Here is a 24015-nt window from a genome sequence, read left to right as displayed (position 1 = left end):
GTGATGGGCAGATGGAGAGGGTGGGGAGGAGTGTGTGGGTGGTGGGAAGATGGAGAGGGTGGGGGAGGAGTGTGGGTGATGGGAAGATGGAGAGGGAGGTGGGGAGGAGTGTGTGGGTGATGAAAAGATGGAGAGGGTGGGGGAGGAGTGTGCGGGTGATGGGAAGATGGAGAGGGTGGGGGAGGAGTGTGTGGGTGATGGGCAGATGGAGAGGGTGGGGGAGGAGTGTGTGGGTGATGAAAAGATGGAGAGGGTAGGGGAGGAGTGTGAGAGTGATGGGCAAATGGAGAGGGTGGGGAGGAGTGTGTGGGTGATGGGAAGATGGAGAGGGTGGGGGAGGAGTGTGTGGGTGATGGGCAGATGGAGAGGGAGGTGGGGAGGAGTGTGTGGGTGATGGGAAGATGGAGAGGGTGGGGGAGGAGTGTGGGTGATGGGAAGATGGAGAGGGTAGGGGAGGAGTGTGTGAGTGATGGGCAAATGGAGAGGGTGGGGAAGGAGTGTGTGGGTGATGGGAAGATCGAGGGGGAGGTGGGGAGGAGTGTGTGGGTGATGGGCAGATGGAGAGGGTGGTGGAGGAGTGTATGGGTGATGGGCAGATGGAGAGGTGGGGAGGAGTGTGTGGGTGATGGGGAGATGGAGAGGGTGGGGAGGAGTGTGTGGGTGATGGGCAGATGGAGAGGGTGGGGAGGAGTGTGTGGGTGATGGGAAGATGGAGGGGTGGGGGAGGAGTGTGTGGGTGATGGGCAGATGGAGAGGGTGGGGAGGATTGTGTGGGGGATGGGCAGATGGAGAGGTTGGGGAGGAGTGTGTGGGTGATGGGAGATGGAGAGGGTGGGGGAGGAGTGTGTGGGTGATGGGAAGATGGAGAGGTTGGGGAGGAGTGTGTGGGTGATGGGAAGATGGAGGGGTGTGGGTGGATATTGTGGGTGATGGGCAGATTGAGAGGGTGGGGAGGAGTGTGTGGGTGATGGGCAGATGAAGAGGGTTGGGGAAGAGTGTGTGGTTGATGGGAAGATGGAGATAGTGGGGGAGGAGTGTGGGTGATGGGAAGATGGAGAGGGTAGGGGAGGAGTGTGTGAGTGATGGGCAAATGGAGAGGGTGGGGGAGGAGTGTGTGGGTGATGGGAAGATCGAGAGGGAGGTGGGGAGGAGTGTGTGGGTGATGGGCAGATGGAGAGGGTGGTGGAGGAGTGTATGGGTGATGGGGAGATGAGAGGGTGGGGAGGAGTGTGTGGGTGATGGGCAGATGGAGAGGGTGGGGAGGAGTGTGTGGGTGGTGGGAAGATGGAGGGGTGGGGGAGGAGTGTGTGGGTGATGGGCAGATGGAGAGGGTGGGGTGTATTGTGTGGGGGATGGGCAGATGGAGAGGTTGGGGAGGAGTGTGTGGGTGATGGGAGATGGAGAGGGTGAGGGAGGAGTGTGTGGGTGATGGGAAGATGGAGAGGTTGGGGAGGAGTGTGTGGGTGATGGGAAGATGTAGGGGTGGGGGAGGAGTGTGTGGGTGATGGGCAGATGGAGAGGGTGGGGAGGAGTGTGTGGGTGATGGGCAGATGGAGAGGGTTGGGGAAGAGTGTGTGAGTAATGGGAAGAAGGAGAGGGTGGGGGAGGAGTGTGTGGGTAATGGGAAGATGGAGAGGGTGGGGAGGAATGTGTGGGTAATGGGAAGATGGAGAGGGTGGGTAGGGTTGTGTGGGTGATGGGCAGATGGAGTGGGTGGGGAGGAGTGTGTTGGTAATGGGAAGATGGAGAGGGAGATGGGGAGGATTGTGTGGGTGATGGGCAGATGGAGAGGGTGGGGTGGATTGTGTGGGTAATGGGAAGATGGAGAGGGTGGGTAGGGTTGTTTGGGTGATGGGCAGATGGAGTGGGTGGGGAGGAGTGTGTTGGTAATGGGAAGATGGAGAGGGAGATGGGGAGGAGTGTGTGGGTGATGGGCAAATAGGGAGGGTGGGGAGGAGTGTGTGAGTGATGGGCGGATGGAGAGGTGGGGAGGAGTGTGTGGGTGATGGGAAGATGGAGAGGGTGGGGGAGGAGTGTGTGAGTGATGGGTAGATGCAGAGGGTGGGGGAGGAGTGTGTGGGTGATGGGCAGATGGAGAGGGTGGGGAGGAGAGCGTGGGTGATGGGCAGATGGAGAGGGTGGGGGAGGAGTGTGTGAGTGATGGGCAGATGGAGAGGGTGGGGGAGGGGTGTGTGGGTGATGGGAAGATGGAGAGGGTGTGGGAGGAGTGTGTGGGTGATAGGCAGATGGAGAGGGTGGGGAGGAGTGTGTGGGTTACGGGCAGATGGAGAGGGTGGGGAGGAGTGTGTGGGTGATGGGAAGATGGAGAGGGTGGGGGAGGAGTGTGTGAGTGATGGGTAGATGGAGAGGGTGGGGAGGAGTGTGTGGCTGATGGGAAGATGGAGAGGGAGGGTGGGGAGGAGTGTGTGAGTGATGGGCGGATGGAGAGGTGGGGAGGAGTGTGTGGGTGATGGGAAGATGGAGAGGGTGGGGGAGGAGTGTGTGAGTGATGGGTAGATGCAGAGGGTGGGGGAGGAGTGTGTGGGTGATGGGCAGATGGAGAGGGTGGGGAGGAGAGTGTGGGTGATGGGCAGATGGAGAGGGTGGGGGAGGGGTGTGTGGGTGATGGGAAGATGGAGAGGGTGTGGGAGGAGTGTGTGGGTGATAGGCGGATGGAGAGGGTGGGGAGGAGTGTGTGGGTGACGGGCAGATGGAGAGGGTGGGGAGGAGTGTGTGGGTGATGGGAAGATGGAGAGGGTGGGGGAGGAGTGTGTGAGTGATGGGTAGATGGAGAGGGTGGGGAGGAGTGTGTGGCTGATGGGAAGATGGAGAGGGAGGTGGGGAGGAGTGTGTGGGTGATGGTCAGAAGGAGAGGGTGAGGGAATAAGTGTGGGGGCAGCTGTAGCACTTCTTCCGTTTGCAGGGATGAGTGCCCGGAGGGAGTTCAGTGGGGAGGGATGGGGGGGGGGCGATGAATGGACAAGGGAGTCGCATAGGGAGCGATCCCTGCGGAAAGCCGAGCGTGGGGGGGAAGGGAAGATGTGGCTGGTGGTGGGATCACGTAGGAGGTGGCGGAAGTTATGGAGGAGTTACCTATATATCAAATCCCTTTTTGAAACCAGCTATATAAAAGTTGGTTATCCATTGTAAAAGGAATGAGTTTATTTTGAATTATAAGTCTCTTTGCTAATAAAGATTTCTTTATCTCATCATCAACATTTATCTATTTCCATAAATCAATGAAATGTTTTAATATAAGAGATTCTTTCTTGTCCCGTATCCATCTGGATTCCCATTTATATATAAAACTTTCTGGTATATTTTCTCCTATCTTATCGAACTCTATTCTAATCCATGCCGGTTTATCTTCATCAAAAAAAGATGCAATAAATCTAAGTTCATTTGCTTTATAGTAATTCTTAAAATTTGGGAGTTGTAACCCTCTTAGGTTAAATTTACATGTCAATTTTTCCAACGATATTCTTGACATCTTACCTTTCCAAAGAAACTTCCTCACACATTTATTCAGCTCTTGAAAGAACTTCTGCGGTAGTTGTATTGATAATGTTTGAAATAAATACTGTAATCTAAGAAATATATTCATTTTTACAGCATTTACTCTGCCTACTAATGTTATTGGTAACATCATCCATTTATCAAGATCTTCTTGAATTTTTCTCAACAATGGTAAATAATTTAATTTATATAAATTCTTTATGTTGTTATCAATTCTTATACTTAAATATTTTATACTATTTATCGGCCATCTAAATTGAGTTACTAATCGACATTGACTATAATCTCCTTTAGTAAGGGGTAAAACTTCATTTTTATCCCAGTTTACTTTATACCCTGATATTTTCCCATATTCTTCCAATCTAAAAGATAATTTATGTAACAAATGCAATGGGTTTGTTAGATAAATCAGAACATCATCAGCAAATAGATTTATCTTATATTCCTCTCGGTTGACTCTAAAACCCGTAAGATCTGAATCAGTTCTAATTAATTCAGCTAATGGTTCTATCGCCAATACAAATAGGGCAGGTGATAATGGCAGCCTTGTCTAGTTGACCTTGTTAACGGGAATGATGTTGAAATTTGGTCATATGTCACTATTTTAGCTTTGGGATTAGTATTTAAGATTTTAATCCAGTTTATAAAAGATTTTCCTAACCCTAATTTTCCAATACCCTAAATAAAGTCCCATTCCAATCTATCAAATGCTTTTTCTGCATCCAAAGCAACTGCCACGCTCATTTCCTCCCTCTTTTGTGCCAAATGAATTATGCTAAGTAACCGAGTTACATTGTCTGCCGATTGTCTATTTTTAATAAAGCCTGTTTGATCCATATGTATTAATTTTGGTAAATATTTAGATAATCTATTCGATAAAATTTTTGTTATTATTTTATAATCCATATTCAACAAAGAAATAGGCCTATATGATGTTGGTTTTAAAGGATCTCTATCTTCTTTTGGCAATACTGTTAAAATCGCTGTCGAAAAAGATTCTGGAAGTTTATGTGTTCTTTCCACTTGAGGTATTAACTCCATAAAGGGAGGGATTAATAAGTCTCTAAATTTTTGATAAAATTCAAGCAGAAAGCCATCTTCTCCTGGAGATTTATTACTCTGGAGCGATCCTAGAGCTTCTTCAACCTCTTTTAATGTAAAAGGCATATCTAATCCTTTCTGTTCTTCCGAATTCAATTTTGGAAGAGTTATTTGTGATAAAAATCTTTCTATCTCAACAACCTCATTTTGTGATTCTGATTGATATAATTCAGAATAAAAATTTTTGAAGGTTTCATTCATTTCTACAGGTTTATAAGTGATTTTATTTGCACTTGTTCTAATTGCATTTATTGTTTTGGAAGCCTGCTCTGTTTTCAACTGCCAAGCAAGAATCTTATGTGATCTTTCACCTAATTCATAATATCTCTGTTTAGTTCTAATAATTGCTTTTTTTGTTCGGTATGTCTGCAGCGTATCATATTGTCGTTTCTTATTGACAAGTTGTCTTTGTTTTTCTTCTGTCATATATCTTTGAGATTCTTTTTCTAATTTTGTAATCTCTTTTTCTAATTGATCTATTTCTACCATATATTCCTTCTTAATTTTAGAAGTATACCTTATTATCTGGCCCCTCAAATATGCTTTCATCGCTTCCCATATGAATTTATCTTCAACTGAATGTGAGTTTGTATCCAAAAAAAATGAATCTGTTTTTCTATAAAGTCACAAAAATCTTGACATTTTAATAATATTGAATTAAATCTCCATCTATAAATCAGTTTCTCTTTATCCATCATTATCATTGTCATTATCAAAGGGGAATGATCTGACAATATTCTCGCTTCATATTCCACAGTTTTCACTCTGTCCTGAATATTCATTGATAATAAGAAAAAATCAAACTTGAATAAGTTTTATGTCTATTTGAATAAAATGAATAATCTCTTTCTCTTGGATTAATTCTTCCCATATATCAATCAAATTTAAATCTTTCATCAATGATAAAATTAGTTTTACTACTTTTGATTTTGTAACAACCTTAATTGACCTATCTAGAACTACCTGAACTACACGTCTACCTGAAATGCATGTACGCGGGCAGTGGGCAAAATAACCCTCTAGTGTTTTTGGATCTTGTACTGAAGATGCTGTACACTTTACCCTGCCACTTTGTTTTGGCCCACGTTGTCATCATCTCGGTCCCCGACTTGCCTTTATTGGGATCTTCCTCCTCGTTAACCTCCATTCTGGAGTTTAAGTTAAAATGGTGGAGTTATTGTTTATGGACAGTGCTTTGGATTTAGATTTGGGGTTTTCTTGTAGGGACTAGGTGCTGTGATTTGGGGGTTGTGCAGTAGCTAATTCTGGGGCAGGACAGGCCTGGGGGAAGGTTTGGGTAATGGGGGTTGAGGACTCCAGGTGAAGGGAGCTGGGGTAGGGTGGCCAATGGTATTGCGGGTGGGGGTCCCATTGCAGTGGGGGGGGGGGGGGGAAGAACCAGACTGGGAGTCTAACTGTTGGTAATATTAGGTAGACCTGGCTCTTTGATGGCTTGGGTTTATGGGGGTGTGTAGCAGGGTTGAAGGTGTTAGGTTTAGGGATAGGTTAAAGGGCCATTATGTAAGCCCCTCTTGTGTGGTGTGGTTTGGGTTATTCGAGGTGCTGTCTGGTTTAGTTGGGGTGCGTGGTCCATTGGAAGTTAGGGTTAGGGTAAAGGGTAGGAGTGGGGATGTTTGTGTTGATGTGAGGTGAACCTGGCTCCCTAGTGGGGAGAGGCGTAGGGTTTATGGGGGTGTATTAAAGGGTTGGAGGTGTTGGGCTGTGGTGTCTGGGTGGGTAGTGGGGTCACGGGATTATTAACCTGCTCACTTGAGGAAAAACACCAGAGACACGAAATTACCTCTGAAATGGTTTTTATTCAGAGAGGAGTTTGCAGCCCCACTCACTTCGGGCGTAAGGTAGCCAACTCCCAATTTGTCGGTTTACAAAGGTCATACTTATACCCAAAAGCAGGGTACTACATTCGCATATATGGTTACAGATTCAAATTTATCAATTGATTGGCTATTGCATAGCTAAGCACGCGAAATACTCGGAATAAGCATAGACGCAAGCGTAACACTTAGAATGGGTATGGAAGCAAGCAAAACACTCGAAATAGGTATATAGCTCAAAATACTTTGCCAAACACATTGTCTTGTGGTCGCAAGGTTCCTCTTCTTTGTGGTTGCCGCATGCTATCTGGCATTTTATTTTAGCTTCCTCTTCCCTGTTCTCCTACACTTCCCCATTGACGTATCCTCTCCCTGGTCCTGTCTACATATTCTGCTACATTTATCCTTTGCCCACCCCTTCTACACGTACCCCTTATCCTCTTCACATTCTCAGACAAAAGTTAAAGTCTCCACCTATTAATATTTTATCATGTGCGTCGGCCAAATTTAAAAAAGTTTCTTGTATGAATTTTGCATCATTTTTATCTGGTGCATAAACATCCATAAGAGTCCATAATTCCGAAAAGATTTGACAATGTATACCGTAGATGCCGGATTATAAGCCGCTACTTTTTTCCCACGCTTTGAACAGCTTTGAACACTGCGGTTTTTACTACGGTGCGGCTAATGCATGGTTTTTTTTCATGCCGCCAAAAACATTTTGCCTCGTAACAGTAGACCAATAAAATTGATGAGTAGTTCACAGAGGTCCAATGAAATTGTACGATAAATCAAGCGCACTTTCACAATTAAATTATTGTAAATCAGTCATTTGTACTCACCCTCATCAACATGGAAAACACTCGAAGAAAAGCATTGTGCTGCCTTTATGGCAGTTATTTAGTTTATAATATTTTCGCTTAGTAATTCATTTGTTAGTATTTTCTAGTTAAAGTTAGAAGTGTTTTAACTATATTTGTTTTCTGTACTACATCCCGGGATGCTATGACGTCACATCCGGTTTCGCTGCGTCTTGTGGGAAATACCGGTTTGCGATAAACGGGAAGGTGGGGGCGAGCGGCATTAGACCCGCGCGAGAACGCTGCTTTTAAGTTAAAGGCGATCAATAACTTTTCCTGGTAGGCTGCAGTATATATATTTTTTTTACCAGTCTTTAGGAGATATTGAAATGTTGTTCGTGCACTGTTCAGTAAAAAAGTATACGCAACGTAATTTGTGTGTTACCGATACGTATGTATATTTAAAAGTAGCCGTGTTACAGGCACTGTTCGAAAAAAAGCATTTGCAATATGTATTTGTTTATGTTACCATACGGATTTAATTAAAAGTTAAAAAATCCTCACGTGTAATATCTTTCTGTGTAAATATCTCATATTACAACGTGGGACACCTGCGGCCTAAAATCTGGTGCGGCTTGTACAAGTACAAAATTGATTTTCTTTCTAAAATTAGAGCCTGCGTCTTTTAATCAGGTGCGCTCTGTAGTACGGAATCTACGGTAATTACATATCACCCCGTGGAATCAATTAGTACATTTTGTATTTTAATTGGTAAGGTTTTATTAACCAAAATTGCAACTCCCCTTGCCTTTGAATTAAATGAAGCTGCAATAACACTTCCAACCCAAACCCTCTTTAATTTCTGATGTTCTATCTCTGTTAAATGTGTTTGCTGCAAAAATGCTATATCTACTTTCATTTTCTTAATATATGTTAAAATTCTTTTTCTTTTCACCAGTCCATTAACATTAAAACTTTAAAAATTCAATAGATTAGTCATTATTTTTAACAAGGTTACTCTAGTCTATAACAATACGTAATATCTCAGCTCTCATAGTACCTTGGGGAATCTCTTTAAAATTCTCCATGTTGCTATGTGTCTCCCCACCAATCATCCAGGCAAAAAAAGAAAAAAAAGAAAAATATATAGTAAAGAAAAAGATAACAAAATACCCACCTACTAATATTGTGAGTGAATAGAAATCTCCATGATTACACACGTGAATCCCGCAGCAATCGATCAGAAGCTCCCCCAGCTCCCCGTAATAAAAAAAGATATATGTAAGTGAAGAAAAAAAATTAATATCCCTACTCCCTAATTGAAGTATATTTGTATATTCTTCTACTCTTAAATATCCATCAAATCCATTCCTTAGCTCAGTCTTCATTATTAATCCATTTCGCTTCCATAAACTCTTTACTGCGTCTAACGAATATTTGGAAGTCCTTGTACAAACTCCTCCGCTTTCCAATGATCAGTAAAAAATCTTCTTTCTTCATCATCCAAAAGGATCATCAATGTTGCCGGGTAGCGCAGTATAAATTGATAACCTTTCTCCCATAAGACTTTTTTCACTGGGTTAAATTCCTTCCTCCTCTTCAAAAGGTCATAACTTATATCAGGATAGAAAAGAACTCTTTTCCCTTCTATCATCAATGGCCCATTTCTCTTTCTGGCACCTTGAGCAGCTGCCTTCAAGATCCTTTCTTTATCTTGATATCTTAAACATTTTATCAAGATTGATCGTGGATTTTGATCTTGTTGGGGCTTTGGTCTTAAAGCTCTATGAGCCCATTCGATTTCAATTAACTGGCTTCCCTCTTCCATTTCCAAAGTTTCAGGGATCCATTTTTGAAAGAATTTTATTGGATCTTCTCCCTCTATACCTTCTTTAAGACCAACAATCTTAATATTTTTTTCTCTGTTAAAATTTTCAAGCACATCCACTTTTTCCAACAGCCGTTTACTTTCTGATGTCCAGGTAAGGATATTATCTTCCATCTTATCCACTCTTTCAATGGTGTCTCCCGTTTTTTCTTCCAACTTTTTAACTTTCTTAGCTGCTTTCTTCTGTTTTTCCACAACCTTATCAAGCCTGATCTTCATATTTTTAATATCTGTTTTTGTTTCTTTTATTGCTTTTATTTCATGCGTTATTTGTCTCAGGATTTTTCTTTTGGCTCCAGGAAGTCTTCCAGTTTTAAATTCTTCCGGTTCTTCTTCTTCCTCTTTTTCCTCATCTGTGTTCTCCAGAGAGTCTGATTCTAATTCTGTTCCACTTTCACTTTCAATCACAGCTGGGACTTGTAGTTTTGTTTGCTTCTGTTTGCGCATGCCTGCTTCTTCACGCATGTGCAGTTCCTGCTGTTTCTTCTTGGAGGCTGTTGACGTTGTCGCAGTCTCCTGTTCCGGTACTTCGCCGGGAAGAGATCCAACTTGAGTACCATGTTCCATTTTAATGGTCGGCCCTCTTTCTTTGCCAACTCGCGCTGTCTTCAAAGTAGTAGTTCTCTTCTGTTTCTGTTTAGGAGACATATCTAAAAATAGTCCTGAGTTGTTCATCAGTAATTTTTTGAAAGTATTTATTAACTCTTCTTCACTTAAACTTTATTTTACTAGTTTTTAAACGGGAGAGCTGGGTTTCCACGTCTCGATCCTACGTCATCACATGACGTCCCCCGACTCATGGTTAAGAAGGCGTACGGTGCATTGGCCTTCATCAATCGTGGGATTGAGTTTAAGAGCCGAGAGGTAATGTTACAGCTGCATAGAACCCTGGTCAGACTCCACTTGGAGTACTGTGCTCAGTTCTGTTCGCCTCACTATCGGACAGACGTGGAAACCATAGAAAGGGTGCAGAGGAGATTTACAAGGATTTTGCCTGGTTTGGGGAGCATGCCTTTTGAGAATAGGTTGAGCGAACTCGGCCTTTTCTCCTTGGAGCGACGAAGGATGAGAGGTGACTTGATAGAAGTGTACAAGACAATGAGCGTCATTGATCACGTGGATAGTCGGAGGCTTTTCCCCAGGGCTGAAATGGCTGGCACGAAAGGGCATAGTTTTAAGGTGCTTGGAAGTAGGTACAGAGGAGATGTCGGGGTAAGTTTTTTTTACGCAGAGAGTGGTGAGTGCGTGGAATGGGCTGCCAGCGGCAGTGATAAAGGAGCAAACGATAGGGTCTTTTTAGGAGACTTCTGGATGGCTACATGGAGCTTAGAAAAATAGAGGGCTGTGGGTAAAGCATAGGTAGGAATATATTCGGCTCAGCTTTGTGGGCCGAAGGGCCTGTATTGTGCTGTAGGTTTTCTATGTTTCTCTTTAGAGAGGTAGATACACCCAAGGTACAGGACACAGGCAAATGACTGACAGTCAGGATGAGGAAAGGCTTTAAGGAGCCAGTGCAGAGTACCCCTGTGGCCAACCCCATTAACAACGGGTAAATCACTTTGGAGGCTGCTGGGTGGGTGGGTGGGGCTGTTGATTTAACAGAAGAAAGTCATAGTGGTTGGGTCTTTGGCACTGAGTCTGGCTCTGTCCTTCAGAGAGAAGGAAGGACAAGATGCATGCTGTGGTGATAAGGGATTCGTTAGTTAGGGGAACGGACAGGAGGTTCTGTGGGTGAGAACGAGATTCCCAGATGCTAAGTTCCTGCCTGGGTGCCAGGGCCTGGGACATCTCAGATAGAGGCCTCAGCATTCTTCTTAGAGGGTGAACAGCCAGAAGTTGTGGTTCATGTCAGTACCAATGACATGGGTAGGATGAATGGCGAGATTCTGCAAAGGGAGTTCTGGGAGTTAGGTGCTAACTTAAAGGGCAGGACCTCCAGGGTTGTGATCTCAGGAATCACATGTCACGTGCTAGTGAGGCCAGAAGTAGGAAGATTATTCAGTTTAACACATGGCCAAGAATTTGCTGTAGGAGGGAGGGCATAAACTCTTTAGACACTTTCGACATTGAGCTCAGGGCATGGATCAACACCAGGAATTATGACTTTGTCACCATCAGTGAGACAATTGCAAGAGGGAAAGGACTGGCAGCTCAGTATTCCAGAGTTCTGCTGTTTTAGACATGACAGAGTGGGAGGAATTAAAGGAGGGGTGGCATTCCTCATCAGTGAACATATCAGGGCAGTGCTCCATCAGAACAGACTAGGGAACTCAGCTAGTGAGCTGTTAGGGGTAGAACTGAGATATTATAAAGGTACGAACATGTCAATAGGGATATATTAAAGATCACCCAATAGTCTGAGGGAGAGATTTACAGGAACAAATTTGTAAAGAGATCTGTTGAAAGAAACACAAGGTTATTGTAGCAGGTGATTTTAACTTTCCACATTGACTGGGAATATAGAACATAGAACAGTATAGCACATTACAGGCCCTTCGGCCCACAATGTTGTGCTGACACTCAAACCCTGCCTCCCATATAACCCCCTCCACCTTAAATTCCTCCATATACCTGTCTAGTAGTCTCTTAAACTTCACTAGTGTATCTGCCCCCACCACTGACTCAGGCAGTGCATTCCACGCACCAACAACTCTGAGTGAAAAACCTTCCTCTAATATCCCCCTTGAACTTCCCTCCCCTTACCTTAAAGCCATGTCCTCTTGTACTGAGCAGTGGTGCCCTGGGGAAGAGGCGCTGGCTGTTCACTCTGTCTATTCCTCTTAATATCTTGTACACCTCTATCGTGTCTCCTCTCACCCTCCTTCTCTCCAAAGAGTAAAGCCCTAGCTCCCTTAATCTCTGATCATGTATACTCTCTAAACCAGGCAGCATCCTGGTAAATCTCCTCTGTACCTTTTCCAATGCTTCCACGTCCTTCCTATACTGAGGCGACCAGAACTGGACACAGTACTCCATGTGTGGCCTAACTAGAGTTTTATAGAGCTGCATCGTTACATCACATCTCTTAAACTCTATCCCTCGACTTATGAAAGCTAACACGCCATAAGCTTTCTTAACTACCCTATCTACCTGTGAGGCAACTTTCAGGGATCTGTGGACAGGTAACCCCAGATCCCTCTGCTCCTCCACACTACCAAGTATCCTGCCATTTACTTTGTACTCTGCCTTGGAGTCTGTCCTTCCAAAGTGTACCACCTCACACTTCTCCGGGTTGAACGCCATCTGCCACTTCTCAGCCCACTTCTGCATCCTATCAATCTTTCTCTGCAATCTTTGACAATCCTCGACACTATCTACAACATCACCAACCTTTGTGTCGTCTGCAAACTTGCCAATCCACCCTTCTACCCCCACATCCAGGTCGTTAATAAAAATCATGAAAAGTAGAGGTCCCAGAACAGCTCCTTGTGGGAAACCACTAGTCACAACCCTCCAATCTGAATGTACTCCCTCCACCCCAACCCTCTGCCTTCTGCAGGCAAGCCAATTCTGAATCCACCTGGCCAAACTTCCCTGGATCCCAAGCCTTCTGACTTTATGAATAACTCTACTGTGTGGAACCTTGTCAAATGCCTTACTAAAATCCATGTAGACCACATCCACTGCACTACCCTCATCTATATGCCTGGTCACCTCCTCAAAGAACTCTATCAGGCTTGTTAGGCACGATCTGCCCTTCACAAAGCCATGCTGACTGTCCCTGATCAGACCAGGATTCTCTAAATGCCCATAGATCCTATTTCTAAATCTTTTCCAACAGCTTTCCCACCACAGGCGTAAGGCTCACTGGTCTATAATTACCTGGACTATCCCTACTACCTTTTTTCAACAAGGGGACAACATTCGCCTGCCCCCAATCCTCCAGTACCATTCCCAAGGACAACCAGGACATAAAGATCCTAGCCAGAGTTTCAGCAATCACTCACCTCGCCTCGAGGAGCAGCCTGGGGAATATTCCGTCAGGGCACGGGGACCTATCCATCCTAATGTATTTTAACAACTCCAACACCTCCTCTCCCTTAATATCAACATGCTCCAGAACATCAACCTCACTCATATTGTCCTCACCATCATCAAGTTCCCTCTCAGTGGTGAATACCGAAGAAAAGTATTCATTGAGGACCTCACTCACTTCCACAGCCTCCAGGCACATCTTCCCACTTTTATCTCTAATCGGTCCTACCTTCACTCCTGTCATCCTTTTGTTATTCACATAGTTGAAGAATGCCTTGAGGTTTTCCTTTACCCTACTTGCCAAAGCCTTCTCATGCCCCCTTCTTGCTCTTCTCAGCCCCTTCTTAAGCTCCTTTCTTGCTACCCTATATTCCTCAATAGACCCATCTGATTCTTGCTTCCTAAACCTCATGTATGCTGCCCTCTTCCACCTGACTAGATTTTCCACCTCACTTGTCACCCATGGTTCCTTCACCCTACTATTCTTTATCTTCCTCACCGGGACAAATTTATCCCTAACATCCTGCAAGAGATCCTTTAACATCGACCACATGTCCATAGTACATTTCCCTGCAAAAGCACCATCCCAATTCACACCCGCAAGTTCTAGCCTTATAGCCTCATAATTTGTCCTTCCCCAGTTAAAAATGTTCCTGTCCTCTCTGATTCTATCCTTTTCCATGATAATGCTAAAGGCCAGGGAGTGGTGATCACTGTCCCCCAGATGCTCACCCACTGACAGATCTGTGAACTGACCCAGTTCCTTACCTAATACTAGATCTAGTATGGCATTCCCCCTAGTCGGCCTGTCAACATACTGTGACAGGAATCCATCCTGGACACACTTAACAAACTCTGCCCCATCTAAATCTTTGGAACGAATCAAGTGCCAATCAATATTAGGGAAGTTAAAGTCACCCATGATAACAACCCTGTTATTTTTGCACCTTTCCAAAATCTGTCTCCCAATCTGCTCCTCGGTATCGCTACTGCTACCAGGGGGCCTATAGAACACCCCCAGTAGAGTAACTGCTCCCTTCCTGTTCCTGATTTCCACCCATACTGACTCAAAAGAGGATCCTGCTACATTACCCACCCTTTCTGCAGCTGTAATAGTATCCCTGACCAGTAATGCCACCCCTCCTCCACTTTTTCCCCCACTCTCTATCCCTTTTAAGTCACTGAAATCCAGGAATATTAAGAATCCATTCCTGCCCTGGTGCCAGCCAAGTCTCTGTAATGGCCACTACATCATAATTCCATGTATGTATCCAAGCTCTCAGTTCATCACCTTTCCAGAATCCCATACAGTAAAAGGATTAGATGGGACAGGGTTTGTCAAATGTGTTCAAGTAAGTTTCTTTCATTAGTATGCAGAAGTCCTGACAAGACAGCATGCAATTCTGGATCTGCTGTTAGGGAATCAGACGGGGCAGGTGACAGAAGTTTGTGTAGGGGAACACTTTGGATCATTTGACCACAAATCCTAGTTTCAAAGTAAAAATGCAAGGAGATATGTCTGGTCCACAGGATCAGATTCAAAATTGGAAAAAGGCCAGTTTTGATGGTATCAGAATGATCAACAAATGTGGATACGGACACCCTGTTTTCCAGTAAAGCTGTACTTAGAAAGTGGGAGGTTTTCAAAAGGAACATTTTGAGAGTACAAAACTTGTATGCACCTGTCAGAATAAAATTCAAAGATAACAAGTGCAGGGAACCTTGGTTTTTGAGGGATATTGAGGCCTTGGTTAAGAGAAAATAGGAGGTGTATAGCAGCTATAAGCAAACAGGAACAACTGAAGTGCTGATGGAGTGCAAGAAATGCAAGAGAACATTTAAAAAAAAATATCAGAAAGGCAAAAATCAGGGATGAAATTGCTCTAGCAGACAAGGTGAAGGCGAACCCAAGGGAATCTACAGGTTTGTTGAGAGCAAAAGGATTGCCCTGGACCCAACAGGAAGCTAGTGCCGAAATTGCCAGGATCCCAGCAGAGGGGTTATTAGAACAGCATTAGTGTCAGAAGAGGTACCAGAAGTTTAGAGAATATCCAATGTTGTCCCACTATTTATAAACGGCTCTGAACAGAAACCAGGAAATGATAGGCCGGTGAGTCTGACATCAGTTGTGGAAAAGCCCTTGGAATGTTTTCTAATGAACCTGATATAGGTATTTGGATTGACATGCCTTCTTGTGTGGTAGGTCATGGCTAACCAAACTTTTTCTGGGAACTAACCAGGAAGGTGGGCAGTGTAAATTGTTGACATGGATTTTAGTCAGGCACTTGACAAGGTCACGCATGGGAGGTTGATCAAGAAGGTTCAGTCACTCAGCATTCATGATGAGTAATACATTGGGTTAAACACTGGCTTTGTGAGAGAAGCCAGAGCGTGGTAGTAGAGTGTTGCCTTTCTGACTGGAGGACTGATGAGTGGTGTGCCGCAGGGATTGGTGCTGGGTCTTATGGTTGTTTGTCTTCTATTTCAATGATCTGGATGATAATGTGGTTAACTGGATCAGCAAGTGCGCAGATGACCCCACGATTGGGAGTGTAGTGGACAGTGAGGACTGCTATCATGACTTGTAGAGGGACCTGCATCAGCTGGGAAATAGGCTGAAAAATGGCAGATGAAATCTAATGCAGACAAGTACAAGGTTTTACACTTCAGTAGGACCAACCAGCAATGGTCCTACATGGTGAATGTAGGACACTGAGGGGTCTGGTAGAACAAAGGGATCTGGGAATACAACCCCATAATTCGTTGAAAGTAGTGTCCCAGGTAGATAAGGTCCAATGGAAGCTTCTGGCACATTCACCTTCATAAATTAATGATTTGAGTACAGGAGATGGGATGTTATACTGAAGATTAGAAGACATTTTTGCGGCATAATTTGGAGTACTGTGTGCAATTTTAGTCACCTATCTACAGGAAAGATTAAATGTCTCATAATTAAATTATGAGAGGTATAGGTAGAGTAAGTGCAAGGAGGCTCTTGCCACTGAGGTTGGGTCGGAATACAACTAGAAGTCATGGCTTCTGGGTGAAAAGTGAGAAATTGAACCTTCGTCCAATTAAACGTTCCATAATTACATGTTTGACAGCTTTATCTGCAGAGTGCTTCAGAAGATTAAAAAATTGCAAATTAATTAAAACGTTTGAAAAGTGCGATGTTTAAAAGGAAATTACAGACTACAGTTTGCTGTGAGAGTACATTTAGAAGTTTTGTCAGCAGCCCGCAGAACTTTGCTGAGGTTCACTGGTACCATCTTTGAAGAAGTCAACACGGTTAATTACAGGAAACAATTAACCATTCAAACAACTTGTCCCTGGGACGTGACTGAAACTATGTGGTCACAGGGAGAACATGCAAACTGCACACAGACAGCACCAGATGTCAGATTGAACCTAGGTCATTGGAGCGGCGATACTTAGCTATTCTACTCTAAAGGAACAAACCTACACAACAATATCAAAAATTCAGCTCAGGAAGCCTTACCCGAACTACGGAAATCTTCTCCTTCTGTTGCTGCTCCATTTCCGCAAAGTCTGCTTTGCTTTTTGTGAGAGAGTCGAAGGAAGATTTAACCCGACCCTGGGAATTAGACTGAATGTATTAGACAATACATGGCACAACAGAAACAGACGAGCGGGATTCAGCGGGAGACGCTCATGGAGTGAGTACTGTTTTAGATTCGCTCCATAACCTTTACTTTTTTTAACCTTTGATCACCCTTATCCAACTTATTTTTACCTACACCAAAAGATTCTTGCTATTTTCTTGGGCTTATCGTTAAGAGTTTATTGTGAATTTTTGAAGATATGCAAACAGAAATGGCTCTTAGATCTAAAGGACGAGAACCTGGGCGCAACCCGAACGGTAATGGAAAGAAGCAAGCTCATCCGCAACACAGTGAATTAACTTATGAATTGTTTATGGAGGTTTTGGATAAAAAATTCGATGAACTACAAGAAGTTTTTAAACAAGATATAAAGGCTTTTCAAGATTATATGGTTAAGACGGATTCAGTAATTAGCAGCAAGTTCTTATTGCGTCTCTGCAAGCTCGGAAACGAGATTTGACAATTGAAAAATTGCAACAGGATTTAATTTCGACCATTAAACTGGTGGAAACACTTAAAGCCAAGAGTGTCGACTTTGAGAATCGGTCCAGAAGACAGAACCTACGTATACTTGGTCTCCCAGACGGCATAGAAAAAGGCGATCCTTCGAAATATTTTGCTCAACTGTTAAAAGATGCGTTCCCGTCGGTTTTCCCAGAGAATCCCCCGTTACTTGATCGAGCACATAGACTTTGGCGTCGTTCATCGAGTGCTCCAGCTAAACCCTTGGTTGTAATTGTCCGGTTTCACTATATACACGACAAAGAACAACTTATTCGTGTGGCTCGGCGGGATGGAATGATTAAATTTCAAGAGTACCACTTCCGTTTGGTTGAAGATTTTAGTCCTGAAGTTATGAAGAAAAGGCTTCTTTTTAAACCTCTGATGTTATGTTATGAGAAAAATCTAAAACCTGTGCTCTTATACCCTGCGAAGCTTAGAATCTCTCCGTCGAATGCTCCACGCCAGGTTTTCCTTTCTACATCTGAAGCGAGAAAGTATCTGGAGGAGAACTTCCCTACAGCCATAGACACTAATCCCTAATAAATGAGTGATTCTGATCGTGTAAGATGGTTTTCGATTCCTTAAACCAGAGTTAGTCTCTGGTTATTGGTGTAGGTTTATCCTATACTTTATATTTAAGTTAAAGTGTGTTTTCGTTATATTAATCGCTCTGTTTTATACACTTTAACCATTATACTATATTTTTGACTATTATTTTTTATTATTATTCCCTCGAAGGTATATTTTTAACCTTTCGAAGGGAAATTCTTTTTTATTAAGATGGTGGTTTTTTGGAAAAATATTCTTGGTTTTGTTTAAGATGGCGTTATTTTTTCTTTTCTCGTCTTCTTCCTATAATGCATCGCTTATCATAGTTTAAATATTTCTTGATTTGTTTGGGTTATAACCCGATTTATAAGCTTTTAGTGATTATATTCTTTTTTTTACAACTAAGTATATTAAGAAGCGTGGTTTTTAGTTTAGTGATTATAATTTTAAAGTCGGGGTAGTTTTTTTAAATATATATCCTTTATATACGGAGTGGTCTTCTGCTGATATGGGGGTAGAATTAGTCTCATTTTTTCCTTTTTCTAGCCATATTTTGGCTTTTTTTCTTTTTCTTGTGGGGGTGGGGGTTGGTCTGTTTTCTAATTTTCTTTTTCTTTTACCAGTTTGTTTTAGTTTTTTCATTTGGGCTGTTTCTGAACTACAAATATGTCTACGATGGCGTCACTTCCGGAACCGCTCTTTATTTTTGTTCCTCTTCCGGGTGCATGAGTTTATAATTTGGTTAACCTTTTCTATACCAATGGGTTGACTTTAGAAGCATGGCTCAGACCATTAATTTTGTGTCTTGGAATACTAACGGTTTAAACCATCCGATTAAACGAAAGAAGATTTTCAAAGTATTCCAAAGACTTAATGCTCATATCATTTTTGTACAAGAAACTCATGTGAGGAAGGAGGACAAATATCGCTTTTTTAGGTCTTGGCGGGGTCAACAGTATCATTCAAATTCGAATGCCAAAGTTAAGGGAGTTTCAATTTTTATTGACTCCTCTATTGCATTTGTTCAACACGATATCCTTTCAGATCCGAATGGTAGATTTTTGTTAATTACGGGTTTACTTTGTAATAAAAGGTTGCTATGGTTAATGTTTATGCTCCAAATGTGGATTGTCCTGATTTTTTTAAGTCCTTATTTACTTCTTTACCTAATCTAAATGAATATAAGTTAATAATGGGTGGTGACTTTAATTGTTGTTTAAATCCTTTGATGGACAAATCTATATCTATTCAGACTTTACCCAATAAGTCGGCCACTTGTATTAACTCCTTTTTGACTGATAATGGAATTTTTGATATTTGGAGATTTCGGCATCCTAACGACAAAGAGTTTTCTTTTTTCTCACATGTTTATCATTCCTATTCGAGAATTGATTATTTTTTTATTGACTCTTGTTTTATTCCTTCGGTAATTGGTTGTAATTATGATATTATAGCTATCTCTGACCATGCTCCATTAAAACTTTCTATTAAATTTATGGATACAGCTTCTAATGTTAGACAATGGCGATTTGACTCTACCTTATTGCAAGATCCGGACTTTATTAAATTTATGAAGGAGCAGATCGATTTCTTCTTTTCAACTAATTCCACGGATGATATTTCTTGCGGAACACTTTGGGACACTTTTAAAGCGTATATACGTGGACAGATTATCTCTTACTCCGTTGGTCTGAGAAAATGCATTAAGAAGGAAACTCTTTTATTGGTTGATAAAATTAAAGAGATTGACAAGAAATATTCGATCACTCCTAGTAAGGAGCTTTACAAACAAAGGGTTGAACTTCAAATGGAACATAGTTTATTACTTACATCTCTGATTGAAAATCAATTAATGAAAACCAGATCTGATTTTTATATACATAGTGATAAATCGGGTAAACTGTTAGCTAGTCAGTTGAAGAATGTTTTGGTTAAACGTCAAATCACTAAGATTCGTCAGCAGAATGGGGATTTGATAGTTAACCATGATGAGATAAATAAGTCATTTCAAGACTTTTATACCTCCCTGTATCAATCTGAATTCCCTCAGGATCATAATACCATGTGTGATTTCCTTGGGAAATTGAATTTTCCAAAATTATCATCCGATGATCTTTCAATATTAGATACTTCGATTACGGATGCAGAAATTAAAGGGGTTATTTCCTCAATGAATTCTGGGAAAGCACCAGGTCCAGATGGGTATACAGTAGAATTTTTAAAATGTTTTTCCACTACTCTTTCTCCTTGGTTATGCAGGGTTTTTGAAGAAGCAATTAGATTGGGGAATTTGCCACAATCTTTTTATAGAGCTTCCATTTCTTTAATACTGAAGAAAGATAAAGACCCTACTGACTGTGCATCCTATAGACCAATATCTTTATTGAATGTGGACTCCAAGATCTTTTCCAAGTTACTGGCTTCCAGGCTGGAGAAGGTATTACCCCAAATTATTTCGGAAGATCAAACCGGTTTTATTAAAAATCGCTATTCTTTTTTCAATGTTAGGAGATTACTGAATATTGTTTATACTCCTTCACATAGCACTTCAGAATGTGTTATTTCATTAGATGCGGAGAAAGCATTTGATAGAGTTGAATGGCCTTACTTATTTTATGTGTTGGAGAAGTTTAATTTTAGTCCGACATTCATTTCTTGGATTAAACTGATTTATCACACTCCAGTAGCCTCGGTGTTTACTAATAATCAAAGATCTCCCTTTTTTCGTTTATTTCGGGGCACCAGACAAGGTTGTCCTCTTAGCCCATTACTATTTAACATTGCTTTAGAACCTTTGGCAATTGCTATCAGAGAATCACAGAATATTTCGGGTATTAATCGTGGGACAGATATTCATAAGGTATCTTTGTATGCAGATGATTTATTATTATTCATTTCTAACCCTGAGAAATCTATTCCAGCAGTTCTATCATTGTTGGCTCAATTTAGTGAGTTTTCTGGGTATAAGTTAAATCTTAATAAGAGTGAATTGTTTCCTTTGAATAGACAGGTCCTGAGTTATGGAAATTTACCTTTTAAATTAGTTAATGACTCTTTTACTTACTTAGGGATTAAAATCATAAAAAACCATAAAGAATTATTTAGGTTTAATTTTTTACCCTTAATTGATCAGATTAAAGGCTTGTTTACTAAGTGGTCACCATTATCTTTATCTATGATAGGTAGGATTAATGCTATTAAGATGGTTATTTTACCTAAGTTTTTATATATTTTTCAAGCGGTACCAATTTTTATTCCGAAATCTTTTTTTTACTAATGCTGATTCAAAAATTTCCTCATATATATGGCAGAATAAAAATCCCAGGTTAGGTAAAATATACTTACAGAAGACAAAGAAGAAAGGTGGGTTGGCATTACCTAATTTCAGATTTTATTATTGGGCAGTTAATATTAGATATTTGTTATGTTGGTTGAAAGACTGGGATGGTTCTTTTGGCCCTCATTGGGTGAGTTTGGAAATTAAATCAGTACCAGGTTATGCTCTGGGTTCTATTTTAGGGACTTCTCTCCCTTTTGCTCTTTCTAAATTGCCGAAACGAATTGACAACCCAATAGTTAAATATTCCTTATGTATATGGTTTCAATTTCGAATATTTTTCGGGTTGACTCAATTCGTTTTAAATATTCCTATTGTATCTAATTGTTTTTTTCCACCCTTCAATTATAGATCAAGATTTTTTGGCTTGGAAAACTAAGGGTTTACTAAGATTTTCTGATTTATTTTCGGACAATTGTTTTATGTCTTTTGAGCAATTATCTAATAAATATAATTTGCTTAGATTTCATTTTTTTAGATATTTACAGGTTAGGCATTTTTTAAGTACGGTACTTCCTATGTTTCCAAATTTTGTCTCTTCAGATATTTTGGAGAGTTTGTTCGAATTAAACCCTTTTCAAAAAGGGCTTATATCAAAACTTTATAATATAATTATGAAGATACGTTCAGAGCCCCTTTATAAGACAAAAAAATGATTAGGAAAGAGAGCTTAATCTTATTATTCCTATTGAGAATTGGGATAGAATTCTTCAATTAGTTAATACATCATCTATATGTGCCAAATATTCATTAATACAATTTAAGGTCGTACATAGGGCCCATATGTCCAAGGATAAATTAGCTCATTTTTATTCTTATATAAACCCTATTTGTGATAGATGTCAATTTGAAATTGTGTCTTTAACTCATATGTTTTGGTCATGTCCGCTTTTGAAAAAATATTGGAAAGATATTGCGGTACTGAACATCGATTTACAACCCCATCCTATTACCACAATTTTTGGTTTACCAATGATGGACTCACTTCATTTATCTTCTTCCGCCTGTCGAATGATTGCATTTCTCACTTTGATGGCTAGAAGATCTATTTTGTTGAATTGGAAGGAAATTAATCCTCCCACTGTATTTCATTGGCTTTCTCAAACTATGTTATGTTTAAATTTAGAAAAAATTAGAAGTGGTGTATTCGATACCTCTATTAAATTTGAAGAGATATGGAGACCATTTATTCAATATTTTCATATGATGCAATATGACCCTGTTCCAAGCTTATTGGATTTTCCACCTTTAATCTTATTTATATTGAGAGGATCGGAGTTGACAACACTGATGATTATGTATTCTTGTGAGATATTATAAACAGCCTTTTTTTTCCTTTTTAGTTTTTTTTTGCTTCTTTTTTCTTCTTCATTAGTTATTAGATTAGTAGTTTAGTCAATTTTGCAATCATTTTTTTCCTGTTTTTTTATATCATATATTATGAAATACCTAGATTTACCTTGTTCATACATATACTGTATGGTCCATGTTTTGGGAAACTCATTTATACTGTAATCATTGCTTATGTATTCTTTCATGTGTAATGGGAATTTGTATGTTTGTAATCCCTTTATTAATATATCAATTGTATTTTGTTCATAATATTATTAATTATAATAAAGAGATTGAAAAGAGAAACAGACGAGCGAAAGTGGTTTGTTTTTACCTTGTAGACTTGAACGGCTTCGTTAACCAGCATGAAGCTGTGAGACTTGTGTTCCCGTGCAGTCGCACAGATCAGGCAGATCAGTGTCTCGTCCGTCTCACAAAACAGCTTCAGTTCTTCCCCATGTTCCTCGCAGTAACGTTTACTTCCCTTCTCTTTCGGATTCAGGTTTAGTTTTCGAGTTTTCTCAGACAGATTTGCCAAGGCCCGATTGACCCTGAGGGTGCGGTCTGCAATCTCCTCTCGACATTCCGGGCAGATTTTCTCCTGCCTTTCCCAACACCGTGTGATGCAGGAGCGGCAGAAGTTGTGTCCACAATCCAGGGTGACAGGTTCAGTGAAGAAATCCAGGCAGACGGGACAAATTACCTCCTCGGTTAAACTCTCGGCCTGTTCTTTCGAAGCCATGTTAACTCCCGGCACTTCCAGATTCAGACTGCTTTCACTTCCGGGGAGCTGCTGAATCCCTGCAGTTCCGACACTGTCCACTAGAGGCGCCGAGTTTCAGTGATGAACGGTCCCGCTGGAGCAGCTCGGCCCGAAATGCCCACTGTACTCTTCTCCATAGATGCTCCCTGGCCCGCTGAGTTCCTCCATCACATGAAGCGAGGTTAGCAGTGATGCACCATCAATAACTCACTCTGAGACGTAAAAGCGAGGTATCGGCTTTTATTGACTGGAAGGAGGAACAAGCAGTGAGTGACATTCTGGAGACTGAGCGGCCGGGCTCAGACTTCCATCACCTTTATACCGGGGTCTGTGGGAGGAGCCACAGGAGCAGTCAGCAGGGGGGCATGTCCAGACAGGTAAATGTAGTTCACCACAAGCAGAGCTGGGACTTTTCTCTTTGGAGCGTAGAAGAATGAGAGGGACTTGATAGAGGTCTACAAGATTATGAGAGGCAGGGGTAGTCAGTATCTGTTTCACACGGCACCAATAGCAAACACCAGAATGCATATGTACAAAATTAAGGGAGGGAAGTTTAGGGGAGACATCTGGGGTAAGTTTTTTACGCAGAGGGTTGTAAGTGCCTGGAATGACCTGCCAGGGATGGTGGTGGAGGCTAAAACATTAGGGGTATTTAAGAGCCTCTTGGACAGGTACATGGATGAAAGAAAACAGACAGATAGACAGACATACTTTATTGATCCTGTGGGAAATTGGGTTTTGTTACCGTCACACCAACCAAGAATAGTGTAGAAATATTGCAATATTAAAAAA

At 41.7% G+C, this 24015-nt stretch overlaps 1 protein-coding gene across 1 annotated transcript; it reads right to left on the bottom strand.

The window, feature by feature from the left end:
• Positions 1-6414: 6414 nt before the first annotated feature.
• Positions 6415-23253, bottom strand: LOC140719733 (uncharacterized). Its single transcript, XM_073034564.1, has 3 exons — positions 22795-23253; positions 16615-16710; positions 6415-9773 (listed from the first exon to the last, which is right to left on the bottom strand). The coding sequence occupies exons 1-3, from the start codon at positions 23200-23202 to the stop codon at positions 8679-8681; spliced, it is 1599 nt and encodes a 532-aa protein (XP_072890665.1). The 5' UTR covers positions 23203-23253; the 3' UTR covers positions 6415-8678.
• Between the last annotated feature and the right edge of the window lie 762 nt (positions 23254-24015).

The sequence above is a fragment of the Hemitrygon akajei genome, chromosome 2 (genome assembly GCF_048418815.1).
Source record: "Hemitrygon akajei chromosome 2, sHemAka1.3, whole genome shotgun sequence".
Lineage (NCBI taxonomy): Eukaryota > Metazoa > Chordata > Chondrichthyes > Myliobatiformes > Dasyatidae > Hemitrygon > Hemitrygon akajei.
The sequence above is the reverse complement of the archived record's forward strand: the minus strand, read 5'-3'. Positions and strand labels throughout refer to the sequence as shown.